At 43.5% G+C, this 23087-nt stretch overlaps 1 protein-coding gene across 1 annotated transcript in view; it reads left to right on the top strand.

Annotated features, from left to right (window-relative positions):
* SLC12A4 (solute carrier family 12 member 4) overlaps window positions 1-20670 on the top strand; it is a 435256-nt gene extending 414586 nt beyond the window's left edge. The window contains exon 24 of the mRNA XM_077456642.1: window positions 20233-20670. Within this exon, the coding sequence (XP_077312768.1) occupies window positions 20233-20324 (92 nt within the window). The 3' untranslated portion in view covers window positions 20325-20670. The remainder of the gene's footprint in view (window positions 1-20232) is intronic.
* Window positions 20671-23087: the final 2417 nt, after the last annotated feature.

The following is a 23087-nucleotide window of genomic DNA, read 5'->3' as shown; positions in this document are numbered from 1 at the left end:
CCTTCGAATTAACCCTCCCTGGATCGTACAAGATGCATCCTGTTTTTCATGCCTCCCTCTGGAAACCACTGGTCCTTAGTCCTTTTCCTGGAAGAGAGGAGCCTCCATCTCCACCCTTCAGGATTGATGGAGAAGATGAGTTTGAGGTGGAAGCCTTACTAGAATGCAGAAAAGTGGGTAGGCAATTACAATACTTAGTGAAATGGAAATGGTATGCCCCGGAAGATAACTCCTGGGAACCGTCCAAGAATCTTCACGCCCTGAGACTCACTAAGACATTCCACCAGCAACATCCAGAACTAATGGCTAGCTTGGGCGTCTGGAGGCCGCCCCTCGGGGGGGGGGGGGCACTGTCATGGTAATAGACTGCGCCAGTTGCGCATTCCCGGGTGGGGACGGCGCTATGGCGCACATTTGTGCATGCAAATGTGTGGCCCCATTGAGCAGCGCACACAAGCACACACATGCCGCTAACCTATAAAGGAAGTATTGGGATTTAAACTGCTGGTTCATCTTCAGCTTCCTGTGATTCCTTCGTTCGTTCCTGTGACCTGTCTTACCTGTTGTGATCCGGATTGCCTTTTGACCTTGCTAAACTTCTCCTCACCCGACCTCTGGCTTTGATCTTGGACTCCTGCTCTCTGAACATGTTTGACCCTCGGCCTGTACCTGGACTTGTCTTGTATCCACTGTGATTGACCCCTGGCTTGCTCTTGGATTATCCTTCTGCCTCAGCGTTCCTGGTACCTGTTGTCTCCTGATCTGAACCATGCTTGACCCCCGGCCTGCCTTCTGGATTCTGCTTTTGCCTAGCGGACTTACTGCTTTTGTTCCTGGACCCTCAAGGGTCACTATCTACCCGCTCTGCTCAAGCTAACTATTGACCTGCTAGCAAGAGACTGTCCCGCTGTTAGCTTGTGCCTCTTGGTGCCAACCACGCTCTGTACAACCGTCAGGGGTGGTTTGCGCCGAGTTGCAACAGCGACCGCTCTTGGCCTCAGTGAGTACTCTTTTTATGATACAAATCTTTTACATAACAAACTTGGAAGTATGCCTGTACATGGTATTACAGAATAGCATGATTTTTACAGTCTCAGTGACAGCAAACAATTTGGCTGTGGAACTGCTTTTTTTTTTCCTTAATAAATAGCTTAGCTTACATACATACATGCAGCAGCAGCCCAATCCAATTAATTTCAGCTTGAAAAAGTATTATTATTTTTCTTTTTTGTGACACATGCTTTTTTGTTAAACTGTAATAGACTTGATTTGACTGGTGAATAGAAATTGACCAGTAGTTTGCTGTGGCTGTCCTAGGTCTCTCTCACGTAATAGACCACAGATGATACAGCTGTGTAAAATTAGGTAATAGTGGGGCCATTTTAAATAGCATGGCTAGGCCCAAATTTACTAGAGACAAAAAAAGCACACGCTGGAACTTTACTACAGAAATTAAGATACTGCAGAAGATATAGCAGTGTGAAATTGGCCAGTTTTTATTCAGGGTTAATAGGCAACTACTAGTACTAGTGACAATGAGCACAAGCAGGTGTTTTTCTACAAGAATTAGGAGATAAATGATAAAACAGTAGTGTAAAATTGGCCTTGGATAGGGTGTGTGGTGAGTGTGACATAATGTGAGATGGTTTAGGTGCACGCTACACCCCAAAACAGAAGCCTGCTTTTTTAAAGGGGAATCCTTGCAGCAAAAAAAAATTGTTTAAAGTAGAACTATAGGCAAAACTTTTTTGTCATTTTGGATAGAGTATTCATAACCTTCCATAGCTCTTCTCTGTATTCTTGCAGTCATTATTCTTTGGCATGCTGCACACATTTACACCTTTCACCAACCACATGAAGGCCCAGAAACACCGACAATAACCCTAGGACCCACCCACATCAACTCCCAGAACTGGTACAATTGACTCCCATAGCCTCCCCTAAAACTATGGAGGCTCAAAGGATCATGGGACATGCAGTATCAGGGCTGGAAAAGGAAAGCAACTGGAAGTCAGAGAACTTTGAAATTCAGCCAGTAGTAGGAGTGAAGTCACAAACACAGAAACCTATTGTATACAGCTAAAGGAAGTAAGTTGCACACAAACTGACAGTGGGGTTGTGATCAATTTACATGTGCAATATATCTGTTGTTTTGGGGAGGAAAAGCTGGAGTTCTTCTTTAACCACTTCAGCCCTGGAAGATTTACCCCTTAATGATCAGGCCATTTTTGCAATACGGCACCTCCTCACTTTAACTGATAATTGTACGGTCGTGGAATTGGTCGCACCCAAACAAAATTGTCGTGTAATTTTTTTCCCCCACAAATAGAGCTTTCTTTTGTTGGTATTTGATCACCTCTGCAGTTTTATTTTTTGCACTATAAACAAAAAAGACTGACATTTTTGAAAAAAAACATTTTTTATTTTGTTATAAAAAAAATTCCCCCAAAAAGAAAAAAAAATTCTTCATCAGTTTAGGCCAACGTGTATTCTTCTACATTTCTGCTTGCTAAAAAAATAGCAATAAGCGTATATTGATTGGTTTGCGCAAAAGTTATAGCGTCTACAAAATGGGGGAAATATGTATGGCATTTTTTTTATTTGCTAGTAATGATGGTGTTCAGCTATTTTTAGCGGAACTGCGACATTGCGGCTGACAGATCCGTGACTTTAGACACTTTTTTTGTTACCAGTGACATTTATACAGCGATCAGTGCTATAAAATGCACTAATTACTGTATAAATGACATTGGCAAGGAAGGGGTTAACACTAGGGGGCGATCAAGGGGTTAAGTGTGTCCTAGGGAGGTGTTTCTAACTGGGGGGGGAGTGGAATCACTGAGAGTACAGTGAGATCGTTGTTCCTAATCAATAGGAATAGACCATCTCTCTCTACTCCCCTGACAGAACAGGGATCTGTCTGTTTACAATGACAGATCCCGGTTCTGGCTCTCTGTGGAGCAATAGCGGGTGGCTGGTGGACATTGCGGCCGCCGGCCACACACATTAGCCCCCCCACACTGTGCAGCAAGCATGTGCCTGCTAAGCTGTTAGAGAGAATGATGTACAGCTACAGTGATTCAGGATCAAGCTGACCTGCTGCAGTATAAGGACGGTGGCTGGTTGGAAAGTGGTTAAGTAATAATTGATACAGACAACAAATGTAAGAATATTGGAAAATATAACAAAAATACTTACCCATAGATGTCTTTTTCGCCACTGAGTCTACCCTTCTGATATGACGTGGCACAAATGATTAGACCCAGGTACATGCTCGTCCTGGTTTAAGACTCAACTATTACACATTTTGCCTGTGGTATTAGAACTAGTGTGTAAGGAAATGACCAACCCCCTTGAAAGCAACATTACCTTTTAGGGACTTAGCTGACTTCATACCAAAGGAAGGTCATTACAAACTGACTAAGTTAACCAAATTTAGAATTGTCAGGGCTGGGCTCGGCCCTTCCTTCCTCTGAGCTGGCCGCTCAGCTGTCGACTAATTGCCAGCTCCCATCTCTCCACAGTGACTCAACTGTTGATGATATCCTGCTCATCAACCTGCCTACTTAAGCCGCCCTGCCCAAATGATCACTGCCTTCGCCTTATTCAAAATCAGATACTCCTGTGTTCCCGTTAGAGACTTGCTTGGCTGACATTCCTTCTGGCTCCAGATCCTGCTTGCTGTTCCACTACGCTGATCTCTGGCTTCCTGACTTTCTAGCTTTTGTGTCCTGGTTACCGAACTTTGGCTATGTTTTGACTACATTTGCTCCATTTATTACTATTATTATTAAACAAGTGTGATTTAACTGTACTTCTGTGTCGGTCTGATTCATGGTTTCTGACAGTAGGCGAAGGCCATGAATTCAGAAGATGCAGTCAATCCACTTGTTGGCAATATTTTTTCCAGATTGGATGAGCAGGATCACCGCATGGATCAGTTTGCCTTGGCAGTCGCACGGCTCACCAGGAATCTCCTACTGTGGCTGCTCCGGTACAACCTGTGTTGCAGGCCATCCCTGCTGTTGCTCCAGTCTCTGTGCAGGCACCTGCCTCGAGGATTACCTCTATAAGAGGTATGTCTGGTTCTGCTCCACTTCCCCAGCAATTTGGGGGCGATCCAGTCCAATGCAGAGGGTTTCTCAACCAGGTTGGTCTCAACCAACTTTGAGATGCTGCCACAGGCATTTCCCATGGACAGAAGCATAGTAGGTTTTGTGATCTCTTTGCTTTCTGAGAAAGCCTTGGCTTGGGCAAACTCTCTATGGGAGATGCAAAAACCTGTTGGCTTGAGATACCCTGAGTTCGTGGCTTTTTTTAAAAGAGTATTTGACATTCCTGCACGCTCCACTTATGTTGCCAAGTACCTCATGTCCATCGGAGTACGAAAGCTATGGTCGATTAAGCCATTAAATTCAGTTCTCTGGCAGCAGAGGTTGCTTGGAACAATGAGGCCCTTGTGCCTGCTTTTTCTCAGGGTCTCTCTGATACCATCAAGGATGAGCTAGCAGCCCGAGATATAACCACTGAGCTGGAGAAGTTGATTATGTTTGCCATCCTCATTGACTCCAGACTCAAAGAAAGACCCTCTTTTAAGGAGCGCTTGCAGAAGCCTCCTGTACATTTGTCTCAGAGCTTTGCAGTCCCACCCTTGCCTCTCTTACCTCCCATGCCTTCCTGGTACCGAGTCGGTCAGTGAAGATGAACCCATGCACTTGGGTTTCACGCGTCTCTCTGTGGATGAGAGAACCTTTAGGAGGAGGGAGAGATTGTGCCTTTATTGTGGCCAGGCAGATCACTTTTTGAAAGTCTTGTCTTACCCATCCAGGGAACACCTGAACCTTGAGATCCTGTCACGGACAGACCTTAGGTGGCGTTGCATCCTCAGTTATCCAGAAGGCTAAGCCCCTGGTTTCAGTGACCCATTTTTTGGGCTGAGTCGTCTGTCGAGATACAGGCTCTAATCGACTCTGGGGCTGCAGGCTTGCCATTGAGACTCTTGATGGGATACCTCTACAGCCTGCCCATGTGTCTCATGAGACTGTTCTGTTGTCCATGGCAGTAGGGGCTCTTCACCATGAGATAATCCAATTCCAAGTTATTTCCTCACTTAAGTTTCCGCTGGTTATTGGTTTTTCTTGGTTACAGATGCACAACCCCTCTTTTGATTGGCTCCGTGCTGAATTTCTCTCCTGGTTGCCACAATGCAGTAAGACATGCTTCCAGAAGGTAGCCAAGGTACTGTGCACCTCTTCACTCTCCTCCCTGGCAGAGGAGTATCGCGATTTTAGCGATGTCTTTGACAAAGGTCAAGCTGGTAGTTTGCCTCCACACCGGTCATGTGATTAAGAAATTGACCTTCAACCTGGTGCCATACCCCCTCGTGGCTGGGTTTACCCTTTGTCGGTCTTGGAGGATAAGGCCATGGAGGAGTATGTTGCAGACGCACTTTCTCGAGTTTTCATCCACATATCCTCATCTCCTGCTGGTGCTGGTTTCTTCTTTGTGAAGAAAATTGGTGAAATGAGACCGTTTTGATTATAGGGGTCTCAGTCATTTCACTTTTAAGAATGCCTATCCGATTCCGTTGATTCGAGTTATTTGACCCCCTCAAGGGAGCAGCGGTTTTCACAAAGCTTTATTCGAGAGGGGAATACAATCTCGTGAGGATTAAGGAGGACGACGAGTGGAAAACTGCTTTAATACAGAACAGGCCATTATAGGTACCTCGTAATGCCTTTTGGCCTTTGTAACGCCCGGAAGGTTTCCAGGAATTTATTAACAATGTCTTCCGAGATTTGTTTCAGTTATGTGTAGTGGTTTATCTTGACCATATCCTCACATTTTCCAAGTCCCTGGAGAGCCACCACACATATCTGTCATGTGCTTCAGAAACTAAGAGAGAACAATCTATTGTAAATTGGAGAAGTGCAAATTCCATTGTGAACAGGTTAAATTCCTAAGTTATGTCATTTCCACTGCTGGTTTTTCGATGGACCCAGAGAAACTTTCAGCAGTCCTACAGTGGCCCCAACCCGTGGGTTTACGTCCTCTGCATTGTTTTCTTGGCTTCTCCAACTATTATCGGAAGTTTATTCGTAACTTCTTGTCTCTGGCCAAGCCCCTGACTGATATGACCAGAAGGGATGGTAACCAACAGAGTTGGTCTCCGGAGTCCATTAAGGCCTTTGAGAGTCTGCCTTTGTTTCTGCTCCTGTGGTGACACATCCTGATCCTACGTTACATTTTATCCTTGAGGTTGATGCTTCTGAGACTGGAGTTGGTGCCCTTCTGTCTCAATGTCCTACTTCTGAGAGCGCTATGCATCCTTGTGGCTACTTTTTCAAGAAATTGTCACCTGTGGAGTGCCATTACGAGATTGGTGACAGAGAGCTGTTAGCAATCATTTTAGCCCTAAAAGGATGGAGACATCTCCTCGAAGGTACCACTGTGCTGGTTCTCATTCTTACGGACCATAAGAATCTTGCATTCTTGTCTGAGGCTAAACGCCTCTCTCCCAGAAGGGAGATGGGCTCTTTTCTTGTCAAGTTTCAATTACATTGTCTCATTCTTGCCCGGTACTAAGAATATAAGGGCTGGCGCTTTATCACAACAATTTTCTTCCACTTCCAAGATGGAGTCGGTTCCGGTTCCTGTAATTCCTCCTGATCGTATTTTGGCTATGGTTCACAGTCTCACTTCTCCTTTGGGTGACAAAATTCTTGCTGCTCAGTTCCATGATCCTCCTGAGAAACCTTGTGACAGCTGCTTTGTCCCAGAGAGTCTCTGTACTGCTGTGCTCTAGACTTACCATTCTCTCAAGGCTGCTGGCCATCCTGGTAAGGTTCCGTTCTTTTGGGCTATTTCCCAACAATTCTGATGGCCTAGTCTACGTGCTGATATAACTGCCTTTGTAATAAAAAGGTGCTCAGATCTTACATATCCCAGGCCGCGCTACGGAGGCTAAAATGAGATACAGGCGTAAATAGAAGGACTCACAACCAATGTCGCCAACCCTAAAAGTCACAACCCCTAGGGGGTGCAGCCAGTATCAAAGGAGGTTTTTATTTATATAAGGGGTTCGGCGCCACTGTAAATTTGCTCCAATGGGGTGTGTACATAAGGTAAAGGTACATGTCCACCATTAGCCTATCACAGAACCACAATGGGTGTCATATAGGTATCAAATCCTATCCAAGGGAGTGTATATGTGAAAAGGAGGAGAAAAAAAAGGGAAGTGCATATAAATCAACCTTCAAGTTGACTACTACTACTATAAGAAAATAAGGAAATGAACACTACCATCAGTAATGTGCACCCATCCCTAAAATCAGCCAGTAGGGTACCACAAGAAATGGCTATACGTAGACCAAACTTAACTAAGCATACACAAATCTAGACAACTGTGTGAGCAGCGAGAATTACTAGTATGGTACATAACATATAATAATATGCATAGCGTGCAGAAGTGATAAATAATGAAATAGTAAGCCACTATATAAGTAAGTGTGTTGTAAAATTAACAGTGAAATTAATTGGAGCTAAAATAAAAATACAATAACCATACAATTTTACAACACACTTACTTATATAGTGGCTTACTATTTCATTATTTATCACTTCTGCACGCTATGCATATTATTATATGTTATGTACCATACTAGTAATTCTCGCTGCTCACGCAGTTGTCTAGATTTGTGTATGCTTAGTTAAGTTTGGTCTACGTATAGCCATTTCTTGTGGTACCCTACTGGCTGATTTTAGGGATGGGTGCACATTACTGATGGTAGTGTTCATTTCCTTATTTTCTTATAGTAGTAGTAGTCAACTTGAGGGTTGATTTATATGCACTTCCCTTTTTTTTTTTTTTTCTCCTCCTTTTCACATATACACTCCCTTGGATAGGATTTGATACCTATATGACACCCATTGTGGTTCTGTGATAGGCTAATGGTGGACGTGTACCTTTACCTTATGTACATACCCCATTGGAGCAAATTTACAGTGGCGCCGAACCCCTTATATAAATAAAAACCTCCTTTGATAACTGCCTTTGTAGCTGCCTGTTCCAAGTGTGCTCAGAGTAAGACTCCACAACACCTTCCAGTGGGCTTCCTACAACCCATACCCAATGGAGAGAGGCCCTGGACCCACCTGCCTGTGGATTTCATTGTGGCGTTACCCAATTTCCAGGCCAACACAGTTATCCTTATGGTGGTTGACTGGTTCTCGAAAATGTCTCATTGTTTTCCACTTAAGAAATTGCCCACTTCCAAGGAACTGGCTTCCATTTTTGCTCGGTAGATCTTTCGTTTACATGGGCTACCCAAGGTGATTGTCTTGGACAGGGCTAGTCAATTTGTGTCCCGGTTCTGGCGAGCCTTCTGTGCACAGTTGGGAATTCAGCTTGCTTTCTTTTCTGTGTATCATCCACAGTCTAATTGGGCCGCAGAACGAGCCAATCAGTCCTTGGAGCAATTCCTGTGTTGCTATATTTCTGGCCATCATAACAACTGGTCAGACCTCTTACCTGGGTGTAATTTGCTCACAATAGTGCCTTGAATTCTGCTTCCCAATTGTCCCCATCTATGGAAAACTATGGTCTCCAACCTTCCATGTTGCCTAACTCATTTATTCCGTAGAGTATTCCTGCGTTAGAGGAGCATCTCCGTGGTCTTCGTTCCACTTGGGAACAAGTCCAGGAGGCTTTGTGACATGCTAATGATGGGTACAGACTCCATTCTGACCGCAGACGCCTGTCTGCACCTTCCTACCAGGTTGGGGACAGGGTCTGACTGTCATCTCGCAACCTCCAACTTCGTGTTCCCTCTCTGAACTTTGCACCTTGGTTTATTGGGCCTTTCTGTGTTCTTCACAGGATTAACTCCACGGCTTACCCATTAGACCTTCCTTCTAATATGCTATCTCAAATGTATTTTATGTCTCCTTATTAAAACCTTTGGTCTGCAACCGTTTTACCACCTCAGTGCCACGTCCTCACCCTGTACAGGTTGAGAACCATGAGGAGTATGATGTACAGTCCATTGTTGACTCCCATAGGTTCTGTGGGCGCTTACAGTACCTGGTGCATTGGAAAGGGTATGGTCCGGAGGAACATTCTTGGGTCTCATTCTCGGACGTACATGCCCCTGTCCTTCTCTGTGATTTCCATAGACATTTTCCCCTCAAGCCTGGTAGTCATCCAAGGGGGAGCGGTCATTGAGGAAGGGGGTACTGTTAGGGCTGGGCTCAGCCCTTCCTTCCTCTGAGCTGGCCATTCAGCTGATGGCTAATTGCCATCTCTTTACAGTGACTCACCTGTTGATGATATCCTGCTCGTTGGACCTGCCTACTTAAGCCATCCAGCCCAGATGCTCTCTGCCTTCGCCTTGGTCAACATCACAGAGACTCCTGTGTTCCTGTTAAAGACTTGCTTGGCTGACATTCCTTCTGGCTACAGATCCTGCTTGCTGTTCTTCTACGCTGATCTCTGGCTTCCTGACTTTCTGGCTTCTCTGACTATCTGTCCTGGTTACCAAACTTTGGCTATGTTTGCCTATGTTTGTTCTATATATTACTATTTTTATTAAACAAGTGTGATTTAACTGTACTTTCTTCTATCTCTGTCTGATTCATGGTTTCTGACAAGAATTCATTCTAAGCCCCTCTACACATGGTCGGAAATTCCGACCACAAAATCCATCGGATTTTTTCCAATGGATTTTGTCCAAAACTGGTGTTGCATACACACGGTCGGACAAATTTGTCGGAAAATGCGATCGCTCGGAACGTGATGACGTTCGTTCGTTAAGACGGGACTATGTTCAAGGTAGCAGCTAATAGCTTTGGTCTCGTAATTTGGTCTGAGCATGCGTGGCACTTTGTCCGATCGGAATTCTCTACAAACATTTGTCTCATACAAAGTCCAATCGGATCATGTTGTTGGAAAATGTTATATCCAGTTCTCAAACTTTGTTGGTCGGACATTCCGACGGAAAAAGTCAGATGGAGCCCACACACAGTCGGATTATTCGACAACACGGTCCGATCGGACATTTTCCGTCTGAATTTCCGACCGTGTGTTCAAGGGCTTAGATATTGTTAGTCAGTTTTAATAAGGAAATAGGAAATTTCTGTACTTGTGGCTAGTGAGCTTACTGCTTAGAGGCTCCATGCTCCACTTTTAAACTCAGGTGGCCGTTTTTGCAAGTTTTCAATTAAAAAAAAAGTTTCCTTACAGCTTAAAAAGTTTGTAAAAGACCCCACAAATCATGCATTTTCTAAAAGCATAGGACCAGTAGAATAAAAGAAAGGAGAAAGGTGCTGTACACACAATACATACACTGTACATGCACACACAATATACACACACTGTACACACACTTTACGCATTCCCACATCTGTCACAGTGGAGGTATAACACAGCCCCCTGTCCTAGACCAGTACAGGGGGAATATGCTGTATTTGGCCAAGACACAATCCACATTGCAATCCCCCTCCCCCAAAGACAGTCAATCATTTATTGGGTGCAATATACATATAGGTGTAAATATGTATATATAATTTATGTAAATGGCCATGTAGCCATTCACTTCCCAGAGAGAAAGAGGGATGGGGGAGGGAAAAAGGAGGTGATTGAGAGAAAAAAAAGGTGAAAGAGAAGGAATTAAAAGAGAATACATGGACAAGGGAGAAAAGGAAGGACAAAACGAATAAAAAGGCAGAGAAAGAATAAGAGATAGAACAAGAAAGTTAAACAGAGAGAGGAAAGATCGAAGAGATGGGAAAAAAAACAAGAAATAAGGATAAAGAGTGATAAAGGGGAAATAGAAGAGAGAGAGTAGTACATCCTAAAATGTACCATATAAGTACTTAACCGCTTGCTTACTGGGCACCTAAACCCCCCTGCCCAGATAAATTTTCAGCTTTTAGCGCTGTCACTCTTTGACAATTGCGCGGTCATAAAACACTGTACCCAAATTACATTTTTATAATTTTTTTCCCACAAGTAAACTGTCTTTTGGTGATATTTTATCACCTCTGGGTTTTTTATTTTTCGCTAGACCAAATTTAAAAAAAATAAAATAATACAAAACCGTTTTATATTTTGTTAATAAATTTTGCAAACAGGTAATTATCTCCTTCATTGATGTAGGCTGATGAGGCTGCTGATGGGCACTGATAGGCTGCACTGATGGGCACCAATCGGCTGCATTGATGGGCACGAATAGGTGGCATTGGTGGGCACTGAGAGCTGGCACTGAAGGACATTGATAGGTGGTACTAAAGGGCACTAATAGGTGGCACTGATAGCTGGCAGTGATGGGTTTTGATGGGTGGCAGTGATGAGCACTGGTAGGTGACACTGATAGGCAGCACTTCTAGGTGGCACTGATGAGGCACTGATTGGCATCACTGGTGGGCATTAATAGGTGGCACTTGTTGGCACTGATGGGTGGCACCGATTGCTGGCACTTACTGTGGGCACTGATTCATGGCACTGGCAGGCGGTACTGGTGGGCACATATGAGGCTCTTCCTCTTCGGGACCGATGTCCCTTCAAACAGAAGCTGGTGATCGTCTTTTTTTCTCCTCACGCTGTCAGCGTGAGAAGAAAAAAGAAACAATTACTGATCTTCTGTTTACATCACGTGGTAAGGGGCTGTGATCACAGCGCGCGCCCTTCAGGGGGGCTGTAGTGAGCCTGCAAAGGGGAGGACGTCAATAGATGTACTCCCAGCAAAGCATATCCGCGCTGTAGCCGTCATTCGAGAGAGCAGCCCAAATCCTCTTCTCAGGCCCCCCTTCTGTGCTCCTGGCCCCTCCCTCCTGTTGAGTGCCCACACAGCTAGCAGCTTGCTATAGAAGCACCCAAGCTGAGTCACAACTTTCATTGTCTCTATTCAGACACAAAGCCGTAACCCGGCCCTGTCTCCTCTCTCCTGATTGACTGACTTTGACAGAAGCTGGAGCCAATTGCACCAGCTGCTGTCTTAGCCAATGAGGAGGGAATCTCAGGCAGCAGAGACTCCCCTGCAACATTGCTGGATAAAGATGGGCTCAGGTAAGTATTGGGGGGGCTGCTGCACACAGGTTTTGTTATCTTCATGCACAGTTGCGGTGAACAGCTCTGATCAATGGCTTGTCGCCACTAATTGCAGCTATCGGTTTTTTCAGCAGAGTCTGCTGAATAGTTTTGCTATGCGGTACCTTATAGCAAAAGGAGGAATGCTAGGTTTGCATACCGACCTGGCCAGCTGGAAGCGGTTCCGTAGGTCCCTACTCCATACAGACCGAAGGGGTTAAGACTGAGTAGGTTTATATAATAAAAATATATCTGAAGAATACTTGAAATTTAAAAAAAGTTATGTTTATCCAAGAAAAAAAAATATACATTAAAATTTGCAAATACTAAAGTCAAGCTTCAAAATTGCACGCGCTCGTGGAATGGCGCCAAACTTTGGTATTTAAAAATCCCCATAGGTGACGCTTTAAATTTTTTTACTGGTTATATGTTTTGGGTTACAGAGGAGGTCTAGAGCTAGAATTATTGCTCTCGCTCTAACGTTCGCAGTGATACCTCACATGTGTGGTTTGAACACCGTCTTCATATGTGAGCGGGACTTACGTATGCGTTCGCTTCTGTGTGTGAGCTCATGGGGACAGGGGCGCTTTAAATTTTTTTTTTTTTTTTTTTTTTTTTTTTTATTGTTAATTTTATTTTTATTTTTTTAGTTTGACACTTAAAAAAAAAAAAAAATTGATGACTTTTATTCCTATTACGAGGAATGTAAACATCCCTTGTAATAGGAATATGGCATGATCGGACATATTTACAGTGAGATATGGGGTCAATAAGACCCCATATCTTACCTCTAGGCTGGGAAGAATAAAATAAAATAAAAAAAACGATCCTGGGTTCCCTGCCAAATCTGCGCCGTTAATTTGAATACCGAGGCCGGGCGTGACGTCATAACATTGCGCCTGGCCTTCGAACGATCATAGAGACTCCGGGGACGATCTGGTCCGCCGGAAATCTCTATGGTAACTGGCGGGGGCCGGCAGATCCTGTCACCGACTCACCGAAGGAAGCGGTGAGTCGGTACAGGCACCGGAGGGCTGCGGGAGGGGGGGGCGTCCCCTCCCGCCGCCCGTAAGAACGATCAAGCGGCGGAGTGTTGAGGGCACGCGGCCTGGTACGGCTCAGGAGGGGGGGCTCGCTCGTCCCCCCCTTTTCTGGTCGGCCAGGGTAGCGTGCTCGGACAAGGGTCTGATGTGGACCTGGGGGGAACCCCCACGCCGATTTTTTTTCGGCGTTGGGGTTCCCCTTTAAGTCCATACCAGGTGGCGGGGCAGCGACGTCTCCTTCGCGGGCCCCGTCTACCTGGAGATGCGCGGACTTTCCTCCGCGTGTGTGGGCGAGTCCGTTTATTTCAAAAGTAGGGCGGATAGTACGGTGGACTTAGTACGCCGTATTAGTCTGCCGAAAAAGTGCCATGTGTAGGCAAGTAGCCCGTTCGGAAAGTTGGACGGACAGTCTGGCGGGAAGTCCGCCAGACTAAGTCCGTCGGATACGTGTGTACGCGGCATTAGAGAAAGTTACTTTAATCTAAGCCTCTGATGCCCACCCTGTGGTCCAGGGGCCATATGTGGCCCTTCAGCGCTTTTTGTGTGTCCCATGGGGCTCCCGCAGAGACGAATCTGTGTTCCCCTATTGCCCTGTTATAGCAGTGACTCTAAGCAGTCTTGTGTAAGAATGTCTCAAGTCTTTGACTGTCTTCTAAAGCATGTTTCCCAGTTTGAACAACTCCTGTAGCAGGTTTACGGTCTCTGACAGTCTCCTGCAGCATGTCAGCAATGTCTATCTCTTGCATCATGCCTGCAATCTCTCACCATCTCCTGTACCATATCTGCAGTCTGACCATCTCTTGTATTATATCCACAGTCTCTCGCCATCTCTTGTATCTTCTGTATTATGTCTGTAGTCTCTGACCATCTCTTGTATCATGTCTGTAGTCTCTGACCTTCTCCTGTACCATGTCTGCAGTCAAACCATCTGTTGTATTATATCCAGTCTTACCATCTTCTGTATTATGTCCAGTCTCTGGCCATCTCTTGTATCATGCCCATAGTTACATAGTGAGTGAGGTTGAATAAAGACACCAGTCCATCCTGAGTGTCTACAATTGTCCCTATCCCTGTACATTGCACACTCACATCAGTCCCTACCCTCAAGGAGCCCACAATCCAAGGTCCCCATTCATATACTAGAGCCAATTTTGGACAGAAGCCAATTAACCTACCTGCATGTCTTTGTAGTGTGGGAGGAAACCTGAGTACCGGGAGGAAACCCACGCAGGCACAGGGAGAACATGCAAACTCCAGGCAGGTAGTGTCAAGGTTGGGATTCGAACCAGCGACCCTTTTTACTGCTAGGTGAGAATGCTAACCACTGTGCCGCCCTTAATAGTATTAATAGTATTTGACTATATCCTGTTGTGTCTCTGATACTGAATATTCACTGACCTGTATGTGTGGCCCTTTGGTGCTGAATTAATGCTGCATAAGCCTGTATTCTCATTTTGTGGAGATCCACACAGGCTCCTGCTGCATAGGTGCTTGGTTCACCAGAATAAATGACATCAAGAAAATGGAGAATGACCACCATTCTCACATTAGTATGTTTCTAGTATTTCATTACAATGCTTCAACATCATATGTTATCACCACTTGCAGAGGGAACAAACAAAGGGTAAATCCTAACTGCAAGACATGTTGGCACAATTATAATGTATGCTAAAAGAAAAATGTGATAACACAGAACATACAAATGTATTGATGCCAGTATCATGTGTACAGTATGTCAACACAAATTAACAAACCGTAAAAACAACTGCTGCTCACAAGTTTCTTAAAGCTACTTGAAAAATGAAAACAATAAACAACCACAGCAGTATCTACCTCCCACTATGCCGTACAAATAATACCACAACAATGTCTACAATCCAAAAATAAAGTTATCAATTATTTAATATCTCTGTGTCACAAGTTTAAACCTAAAGTGCTCAGTGCAAAAAAAGTCCAAAACATGCATAAACAGTATCATTCATGACTGTACTCATTGTTTTTTGTTATTAACCACTTGCCTACTGGGCACTTAAACACCCTTCCTGCCCAGACCAATTTTCAGCTTTCGGTGCTCTCACAGTTTGAATGACAATTACTCAGTCATGGAACACTGTACCCAAATGAATTTCTTGTCCTTTTTTCCCCACAAATAGAGCTTTCTTTTGGTGGTATTTGATCACCTCTGGGTTTTTTATTTTTTGCGCTATAAATGAAAAAAGACCGAAAATTTGGGGAAAAAAACAACATTTTCTTTGTTTCTGTGATAAAATTATGCAAATTATTAATTTTTATTCATACATTTTGCCCATAATTTATGCTGCTACATATATTTGGTAAAAATAACCCAAATTAGTGGATATTATTTGGTCTTTGTGAAAGTTAGAGAGTCTACAAGCTGTGGTGCGAATCATACAAAATTGATCCCATCTGATGTACTGGTGGCCTATCTCATTTCTTGCGACCCAAACAAGCCAGGAAAGTACAAATGCCCCCCAAATGACCCCTTTTTGGAAAGTAGAGATTCCAAGGTATTTGGTAAGAGGCATAGTGAGGTTTTTGGTGTTGTAATTTTTTCCCACAATTCTTTGCAAAATGAAGATTTTTTTTGTTTTTTATTTTTTTTCCCACAAAATTGTCAATGTAATATGTTATTTCTCTCACATGGCATGTGTATACCACAAATGACACCCCAAATTAAATTCTGCTACTCCTCTTGAGTATTACGATACCACATGTGTGGGACTTTTTCACAGCCTGGACACTTAGAGAGGCCCAACATGCAGGGAGCATGTCACGTGTTCTAGGAGCATAAATTACACATCTAAATTGTTGACTACCTATTACACTTTTGAAGGCCCTGGAGCACCAGGACAATGACAAGTGACACTGACGTTGCACTGATGGCAGATGGCACTGATGGCACGTGACACTGATGTGACACTATGACAGATGGCACTAATACGTGGCACTGATGACACTTGACACCGATGACAGATGGAACTAATCTGTGGCACTGATGACAGATGGCATTAATATGTGGCACTGATGACAGATGGCACTAATAAGTGGCACTGATGACATGTGACACTGACAGGTGGCACTGATGACAAGTCACACTGACAGGTGGCACTGGAGATACATAGCACTAGGGACAGGTGGCACTGGGGACAAGTGGCACTGGGGACAGGTGACACGTAGCACTGGGGACAGGTGGCACGGATAGGTGGCACTGGGGACAGGTGGTACTGGGAACAGATGACACTGTTAGGTGGCACTGGGGACAGGTGGCATTGACAGGTGGCACTGGGGACACATGGCACTGACAGGTGGCACTGGGGACAGATGGCACTGATAGGTGGCACTGGGGACAGATGGCACTGATAGGTGGCACAGGGGACAGATGGCACTGATAGGTGGCACTGGGGACAGGTGGGCATGTGTGTGTGTGTGTGTGTGTGTGTTTCACTGTGTGTCTGTTTTACTGTGTGTGTGTGTGTGTGTGTACACTCAGTCACAGACGCTGCAACTGCAGCAGGGAACCTCTCCCTCCTCACACGCTGTCCCTGTGTGAGGAGGGGAGCCGGCGATGAGAGATGATCTCATATGTTTACATATGAGATCACCTCTCATTGGCTAGCCCGATCGAGTGCTAAATGGCCACTGTGATTGGCCATTTAGCATGATCTGTGATTGGCTGTGTCCGAGGGACACGGCCAACACAGAACTTCCCTGATGCACGCCCGCGGCGGAGCGCATTAGGGAAGTAAACAGGAGGACGTCCAGGGACAGCCTCCCGGCAGTTAGCATCCGCTCTGTAGCCGTCTTTTGGCTATAGGGCGGGTGCGAAGCGGTTAAACATATATGGACGGGTTGCAAATTTTATGTAATTTTAGCATCTGTAATACAATCTTTTTTTTTTTTTATACTGATGATGGAAATAGTATACAGATTTGCACCACAGCAAGATACTGTTTGGACAAGCTGCAATTTCTGAGAGATTGAGCAGGCATTTGATATGTTAGGTAAAAAGTGTCTCTTTTGGACACCGATGTTAAGGCCCGTACACACGGTCGGACTTTTTGACAACAAACATGCAAATTAGCTGTTTTGGAGCAACATCCGACTGTGTGTACACTCCATCGGACAAACTTTTTCTGTTTTCATCGGACTTTTGTTGGCTGTGCGAACGGACAAACTTTCTGGCAACAAAAGTCAGACGGAGCAAAGTCTGACCGTGTGTACGCAAAAGCATCGGACTTTTGTACAAGGTACAAACACGCATGCTCAGAACCAATGCAAAAGATCAGACTACAATACAGAAGTTCACCAAAGGTGGCGCTGGAGTCATTGAACGTCCTCTTTTGAAGCGGCATCAGTACGTTGTGACGTCATTACGTTCGTGTTTGTTGTCAAAAAGTCCGACCGTGTGTATGCAATACAAACTTGTGGACCACGCCCTTTGTACAAAAGTCCACGGAAAAGTTTGTACAAAGTCCGACCGTGTGTATGAGGCTTTAGACTATTGTGAAGATTATTGATTCAAGTAAAATTGCTACTTCATTTATGTGCAATGCTCATTATATTTACTATTTTTTTTTTCTCAAAAAAGGTTTTTATTTATATAAGCCACAGTGAAATACAAATTCTTACAAAGAAATTAAAGAGTAGCAACCATATCATTCCAGTGAATCATTAGAGAATACATGTGGTAAAATCTAGTAGCTGCTGCAGCCCATCATATGTCCATTATATAATTGTTATTAGCACCCGGGCGTTCCCCTCCACTTCTCATACTATCATATCAACAATGTCAACAGTTTCTGCCCACTAACACAGTTCTTAACTTGGCAATCTGTCCATAACCAGATCCAGGGGGGATAACCCCGGGGCATTCAACCATGGATCCCAAAGTAGATTAAATTTTGCAGGGCGGCCCCTGTGCTGGTAAATGTACCTTTCCAGGCGTAGTGTAATACCCATCTGATCTATCCATTCCCACAACTCCGGCGGATCACTTTCCAATGGTGCAGGATTCGTTTACGGGCTTGGAAAAGCAATCTACCTATAGCCTTCTTCAGATTTACTTCAATTGGGAGACCATCCAAAATACCCAATATACACACTTTAGGGTCTTGACCATGAATACATCAGTTATAGTTTTAATGACCCCTGCCCAGTAGCGATGTAGTTTGGGGCATCGCCACATCAGGTGAATCAACTCCCCGTGTTCCCTAGCACACCTGGTGCAAGTGCCGCTGTGCCCAAAGCCCATCTTATGCAGTCTAGCTGATGTGAGGTGTACCCTCCTTATTATAAACAGCAAAATTAGATATTTTTTTTTTTTTAACAGAAAATAGTTTTTTATTAACAAATCAGCATTACAATAAGTTAAACATTCGACATTAAAGCATATGTAGTACATTGTCAGTCTGAAACATCCATTTGCGGATTTAATATCTTACAAGTCCATTACATCTTCTTCTCAACATTTCTCAGCCAGTGAATTTCAAACATATTCCCCTCCTATGCTCTCCCTCAATTTCAATACGGCATTTCATAGCTTCCCCTATGAGAGACTATCAGGTATGTATCAGGTGTGTTAGTTGTTAATCTAAGTTGCATTAATTCTTCTTTTGGTACGGTCAGGTGGTATCCCACGTGGAGGGGGGTGTATGACCCCCAGGCCGAGCAGGGGGGGAATCCGTCATTTGGTTCCCCCCCCCCCCCGCCTCCTCATCCACGCTCGTGCACCCAAGCCAACCAGACCTTGTCAAACTTGACAGGGCACTGCCTACTCTCTTATCTAAGTTTGTATAAGGGTAGCACTGAATCCACCGCTTTTCTCCAGGATGTAAGGGTAAGGGGTTCGGTCAACTTCCAATGCAGCATTATTTCCCTGCTGGCATAGAACAGCGAGAACATAATGCAGAGCTTGGTGTATTTGTCCCCTTCCACCTTGCCTAAGTAGCTCAGCAGGAGTGTCATGGGGTCCAGTGGGACCCTCGTTCCCCCTATGTCACCAAGTGTCTCCGCTACTCCCTCCCAGTATGCTCTGAGCCTGGGGTGGGCCCAGACCATGTGCCAGAATGTCCCCTCCTCTGTCCTACACCTGGGACAATTTGGGTCCAGCTGTGGGTACATTCTGGCCAGTCTATGTGGAATGAAGTAGGCCCTGTGTATAAATTTGAGTTGGCTAAACCTGTCTTTGGCTGCTATCATAGGTGGGATGTAGGTGGAAATGCAGTCTTCCCATTCATCCTCCCCCAAAGCTGGGAAGTCCTCCCTCCATTTGTCCATTGTACGGGTGGGTTTGACATCGTGGGTCACCGTCAGGTATAAATATAGGGTGGAGAGGGGCTTCCCCATCGTGCTTGAAGTTAACAGGCATTCAATTGAGTCTGGTTCCATAGTTATCGTGTCTGGGAATTGGGCCCTCATTGCATGCCTCAGTTGCCAGTATTTAAATTCAAAGGATTTGGACAGGGTGTACTTTATTTTCATGTCATTGAAAGGTATGATCTTGCCATTTGCTGAGACATGTTTGGTGGTGATTCCCCGTTTGGCCTAAGGTAGGGTTACCCCACAGTGCGGTGTGTGGGGATACATGATTCGGGGTAGCATAAATGGCCCTGGCCTCCCGCCACACCCTAACGGTCATCTTTATGAGGACCGTCAAGGAATGGGGGGCTTTGAGTCCCCTATACACCAGGTTAGTCAAGGCTGCGTATGAACCCAGGATGGCTGCTTCTAGAGAATACATTTAGTGCTTGTAGTCGTTCCTCATAATTGATGTCCTCCAGGTCCCTTATTAATTTCGTTGCTGTTCTCTGGACTCTCTCCAGCTTCAGCACATCCCTTCTTAGGATTGGTGACCAGAACTAGATGGAAAACTCCAGATGTGATCTAACCAGAGTTTTTATAAAGTTTTATGTGAGTTTAGTTCTGCTTTGAGTAGAAAAGGAAAAAAGGATTGGTCTCTAACATTTTTTGTTCACTTTAATTTTAGTTACTTTATTGTTTATTTATTTTCACTTATTACAAGTCTGCATTTTAAGAAAATATTAAATTCAACTTTATGTTCTTTAACCTAATTTCAATTTAAAGACATGGAATTTCTTGAGGTGTTGACTGAAGGCTTGGAGAGAGTTTTGCTGGTCAGAGGTGGAGGAAGAGAGGTGATTACCATCTACTCTTGATATGGCACTTTCTATTACAATCTTCAAGATTTTTATCCAATGTTTCAGAGCAAAGATTTATTTAAAAGCTTGTTTCGAGAAGTGCTGAAAGAAGACAAAGCACTGAAACATTTTGTACATCCTCAGCACCTTGTTTACTGCCGAAGCAGTGTTCTCTCACACCATCTTAAGCTGGATTTGTTATCTGTTGTTTGAAAAAGCTAGCCAAAAACATGTATGGAAGCTGAAAATATGAAAATGTTTCATACTCAAAAATAATAATAAAATGTTCTAGTACCAGTGTTTTTCCTTAAATATTTATCTTTCTAATAAATTTGCCTTTACAGTAAATGTTTTTTACTAAATATTTTATAGTTTTGTTGTATTTCTTATTAATAGATATGTTTTTAAACAAGAAATACTAAAAGGCTGAACATGCTTCATGGAAAATAATAGTTTGTGCTCTTGATTTATTTATTGTCTGTTGTATTCAGAATTATGAAAAGATTAAAATGCTTCCACACAGAAAGCAAGCGTCCTTTTTTGATGCATTTTGGCAGAGAACAGACTTTTCTACTTTTATTATATGAAAATGAATGGAATGATGCCTGAGGGAATTCCAATACATAAAAGAAGAAATGCATTTATTAGATAAAAGATGACTACTAAGTAACATGCAAGAAAAGCACTGTGACTTCCTATGTATGGAGGCATCCCAAAAACAATGAAAATGTGGTGAAGAAAACCTCAAAGGATGGATAGGACAAAGACGACACTGCTTGCTGACTCTTTAAAGTATACCTTTCCTGAAAATATAATATATAAATATAATTTTTTCCCGCAGGACCCTGGAAAGAATTGTATTATACGGGCTGTCTGTTGAAATCTGCAGGGTTTGTGAATGAACTACGAGATTGCTTATCAGCGTCCTTGCTGTTCATTGAGAACTACAAGCCTTCAGCCACGGTGGCTGACAGTACCTATAGTTCATTAATTCACAGAAACGTGACTGCGCTCTTTTTAAAAAGTGACAGTAAGAGTAGACTACATGCCTGCTGTCATGGTGGGGGGGGAACTGGCATCAAGAGCTGAAACATGTTATATGTTCCACCTGCGTTTAGGGTGGAACATGTAACATGTTCCAAAAGGTGAATTTAGCCTTTAAATTATAGAAGTGGGTGTAAGTTCCCATGCTGTGGAAAGGCATTTGCAGATCACAGGCGTTTTCTCAGGCATCTTTACAGTGACTAAAACATTCCATATAACAAAGTGATAAATAAATATTGACATGTCCCAATTAAAGTGAATCAGAGAGTGTCCATATATATAGTTCAGTGAGCTAGTGAGGATGGTGAGAAATATAAAAATATGATAAGAATGAAGAAAAACACTTCAGTCCACTTCAAAAAACGAATGTAAATGCCCATCAACTTTCAGCTCTGAAGGAGAAATCTGTACGTGAGGGTACTTGCCAAGAACCCAGTATTTGGTCATTTTTGATTATATGCCAGTGTTTGCGTATAAGCTTTTTGATAGAAAAATATTGCTGAGAAAAACCAGCAATGAAGGGGCATGAAAAATTGGTATTGTTGCCCCCCTGTCATTCCATAACGGGTCTATCAACAAAAGATCACAGTCCATCGAACGTACTTCTGTACATTTTTCCTGCAAAGCTGTAGCATTATATCCTTTAGCTAATAGTCTATCGGTGAGGACCTTGGCTTGTACGTCAAAGTCCTCAATATGGGTACAGTTACATCTCATACCTATATATTGGCTCCTAGGAACCGAATGAATTGAATTATGTTGGCAACTGTCCTGAGGAATGAAAAAATTAGTTTTTTAAGTTTTTCTTCATTCTCATCATAATATTTTTATATTTCTCACCATCCTCACTAGCTCACTGAACTATATATATGGACACTCTCTGATTCACTTTAATTGGGACATTTCAATATTTATTGTATCACTTTGTTATATGGAATGTTTGTTTCAAGCACAGCAATTTATTTTTATTATCATTTATTCTTACCATAGTGATATTTGATGGTTTTTGCTGCAGCTTTTTAGTTTCATTTTTTTTATCTAGCGCAGTATTCCTTTTTTATTTTTTTGTTTTTTTTTTGGTTATCTCTACATTGACCCATACAGAGAGAGGTTGTTCACAGCCTAGAAGAGCAAAAGCAGAGAGCCTAGTTATCTCAGCTAAGTCCCATTATTCTTGAGACTCTACCTGCCCTGTTCTTGACCTCAGTCACAAAACAGGAAGGATTCCGTGACACCTCTGGTTGGTTTCACCTATAAACTGTATATATTACAGTATGACAAACTGCATTGAATATTACAAGACAAACAATGCATCAAAACCTTTACATACAACTCTCTTATTCAAAGAGCTGTCCTGTAGTCGCCAAAAAACTGCTGGCATTAAATTTATCACTGGTTTACTAACATGTTTGCATTCTTCGGGCTCAATAAAGTGACTTGAAAGAATGCTGTGTGACACAAGCTTAACCTACATAAATATTTCTATGAGTGGAATCTATTAAAAGGGGTCCAGAGAATGGTGGATGAACTTGAATTCCGGCAAAAGAGGGGAGCACTAGGTTCTCACTAAGCTGATGGGTTACATTTTAGATTAGCCTGGGATTGGTTTAAGATCAGTATGGGATCAGTTTGGGACAGGGATGGTCCAAACACCCCCCTGTTCGGTTTGCGCCAGAACACTGCGAACAGGTAAAAAGTTCCAGCAAACATGCAAACCCTATTAGTAAGTAATATGGG

Source organism: Lithobates pipiens, unplaced genomic scaffold (genome assembly GCF_037356315.1).
Source record: "Lithobates pipiens isolate NorthernLeopardFrog02 unplaced genomic scaffold, aLitPip1_a1.2 Scaffold_10, whole genome shotgun sequence".
Taxonomy (NCBI): Eukaryota; Metazoa; Chordata; class Amphibia; order Anura; family Ranidae; genus Lithobates; species Lithobates pipiens.
This window is presented reverse-complemented; position numbering and strand designations above follow the sequence as displayed.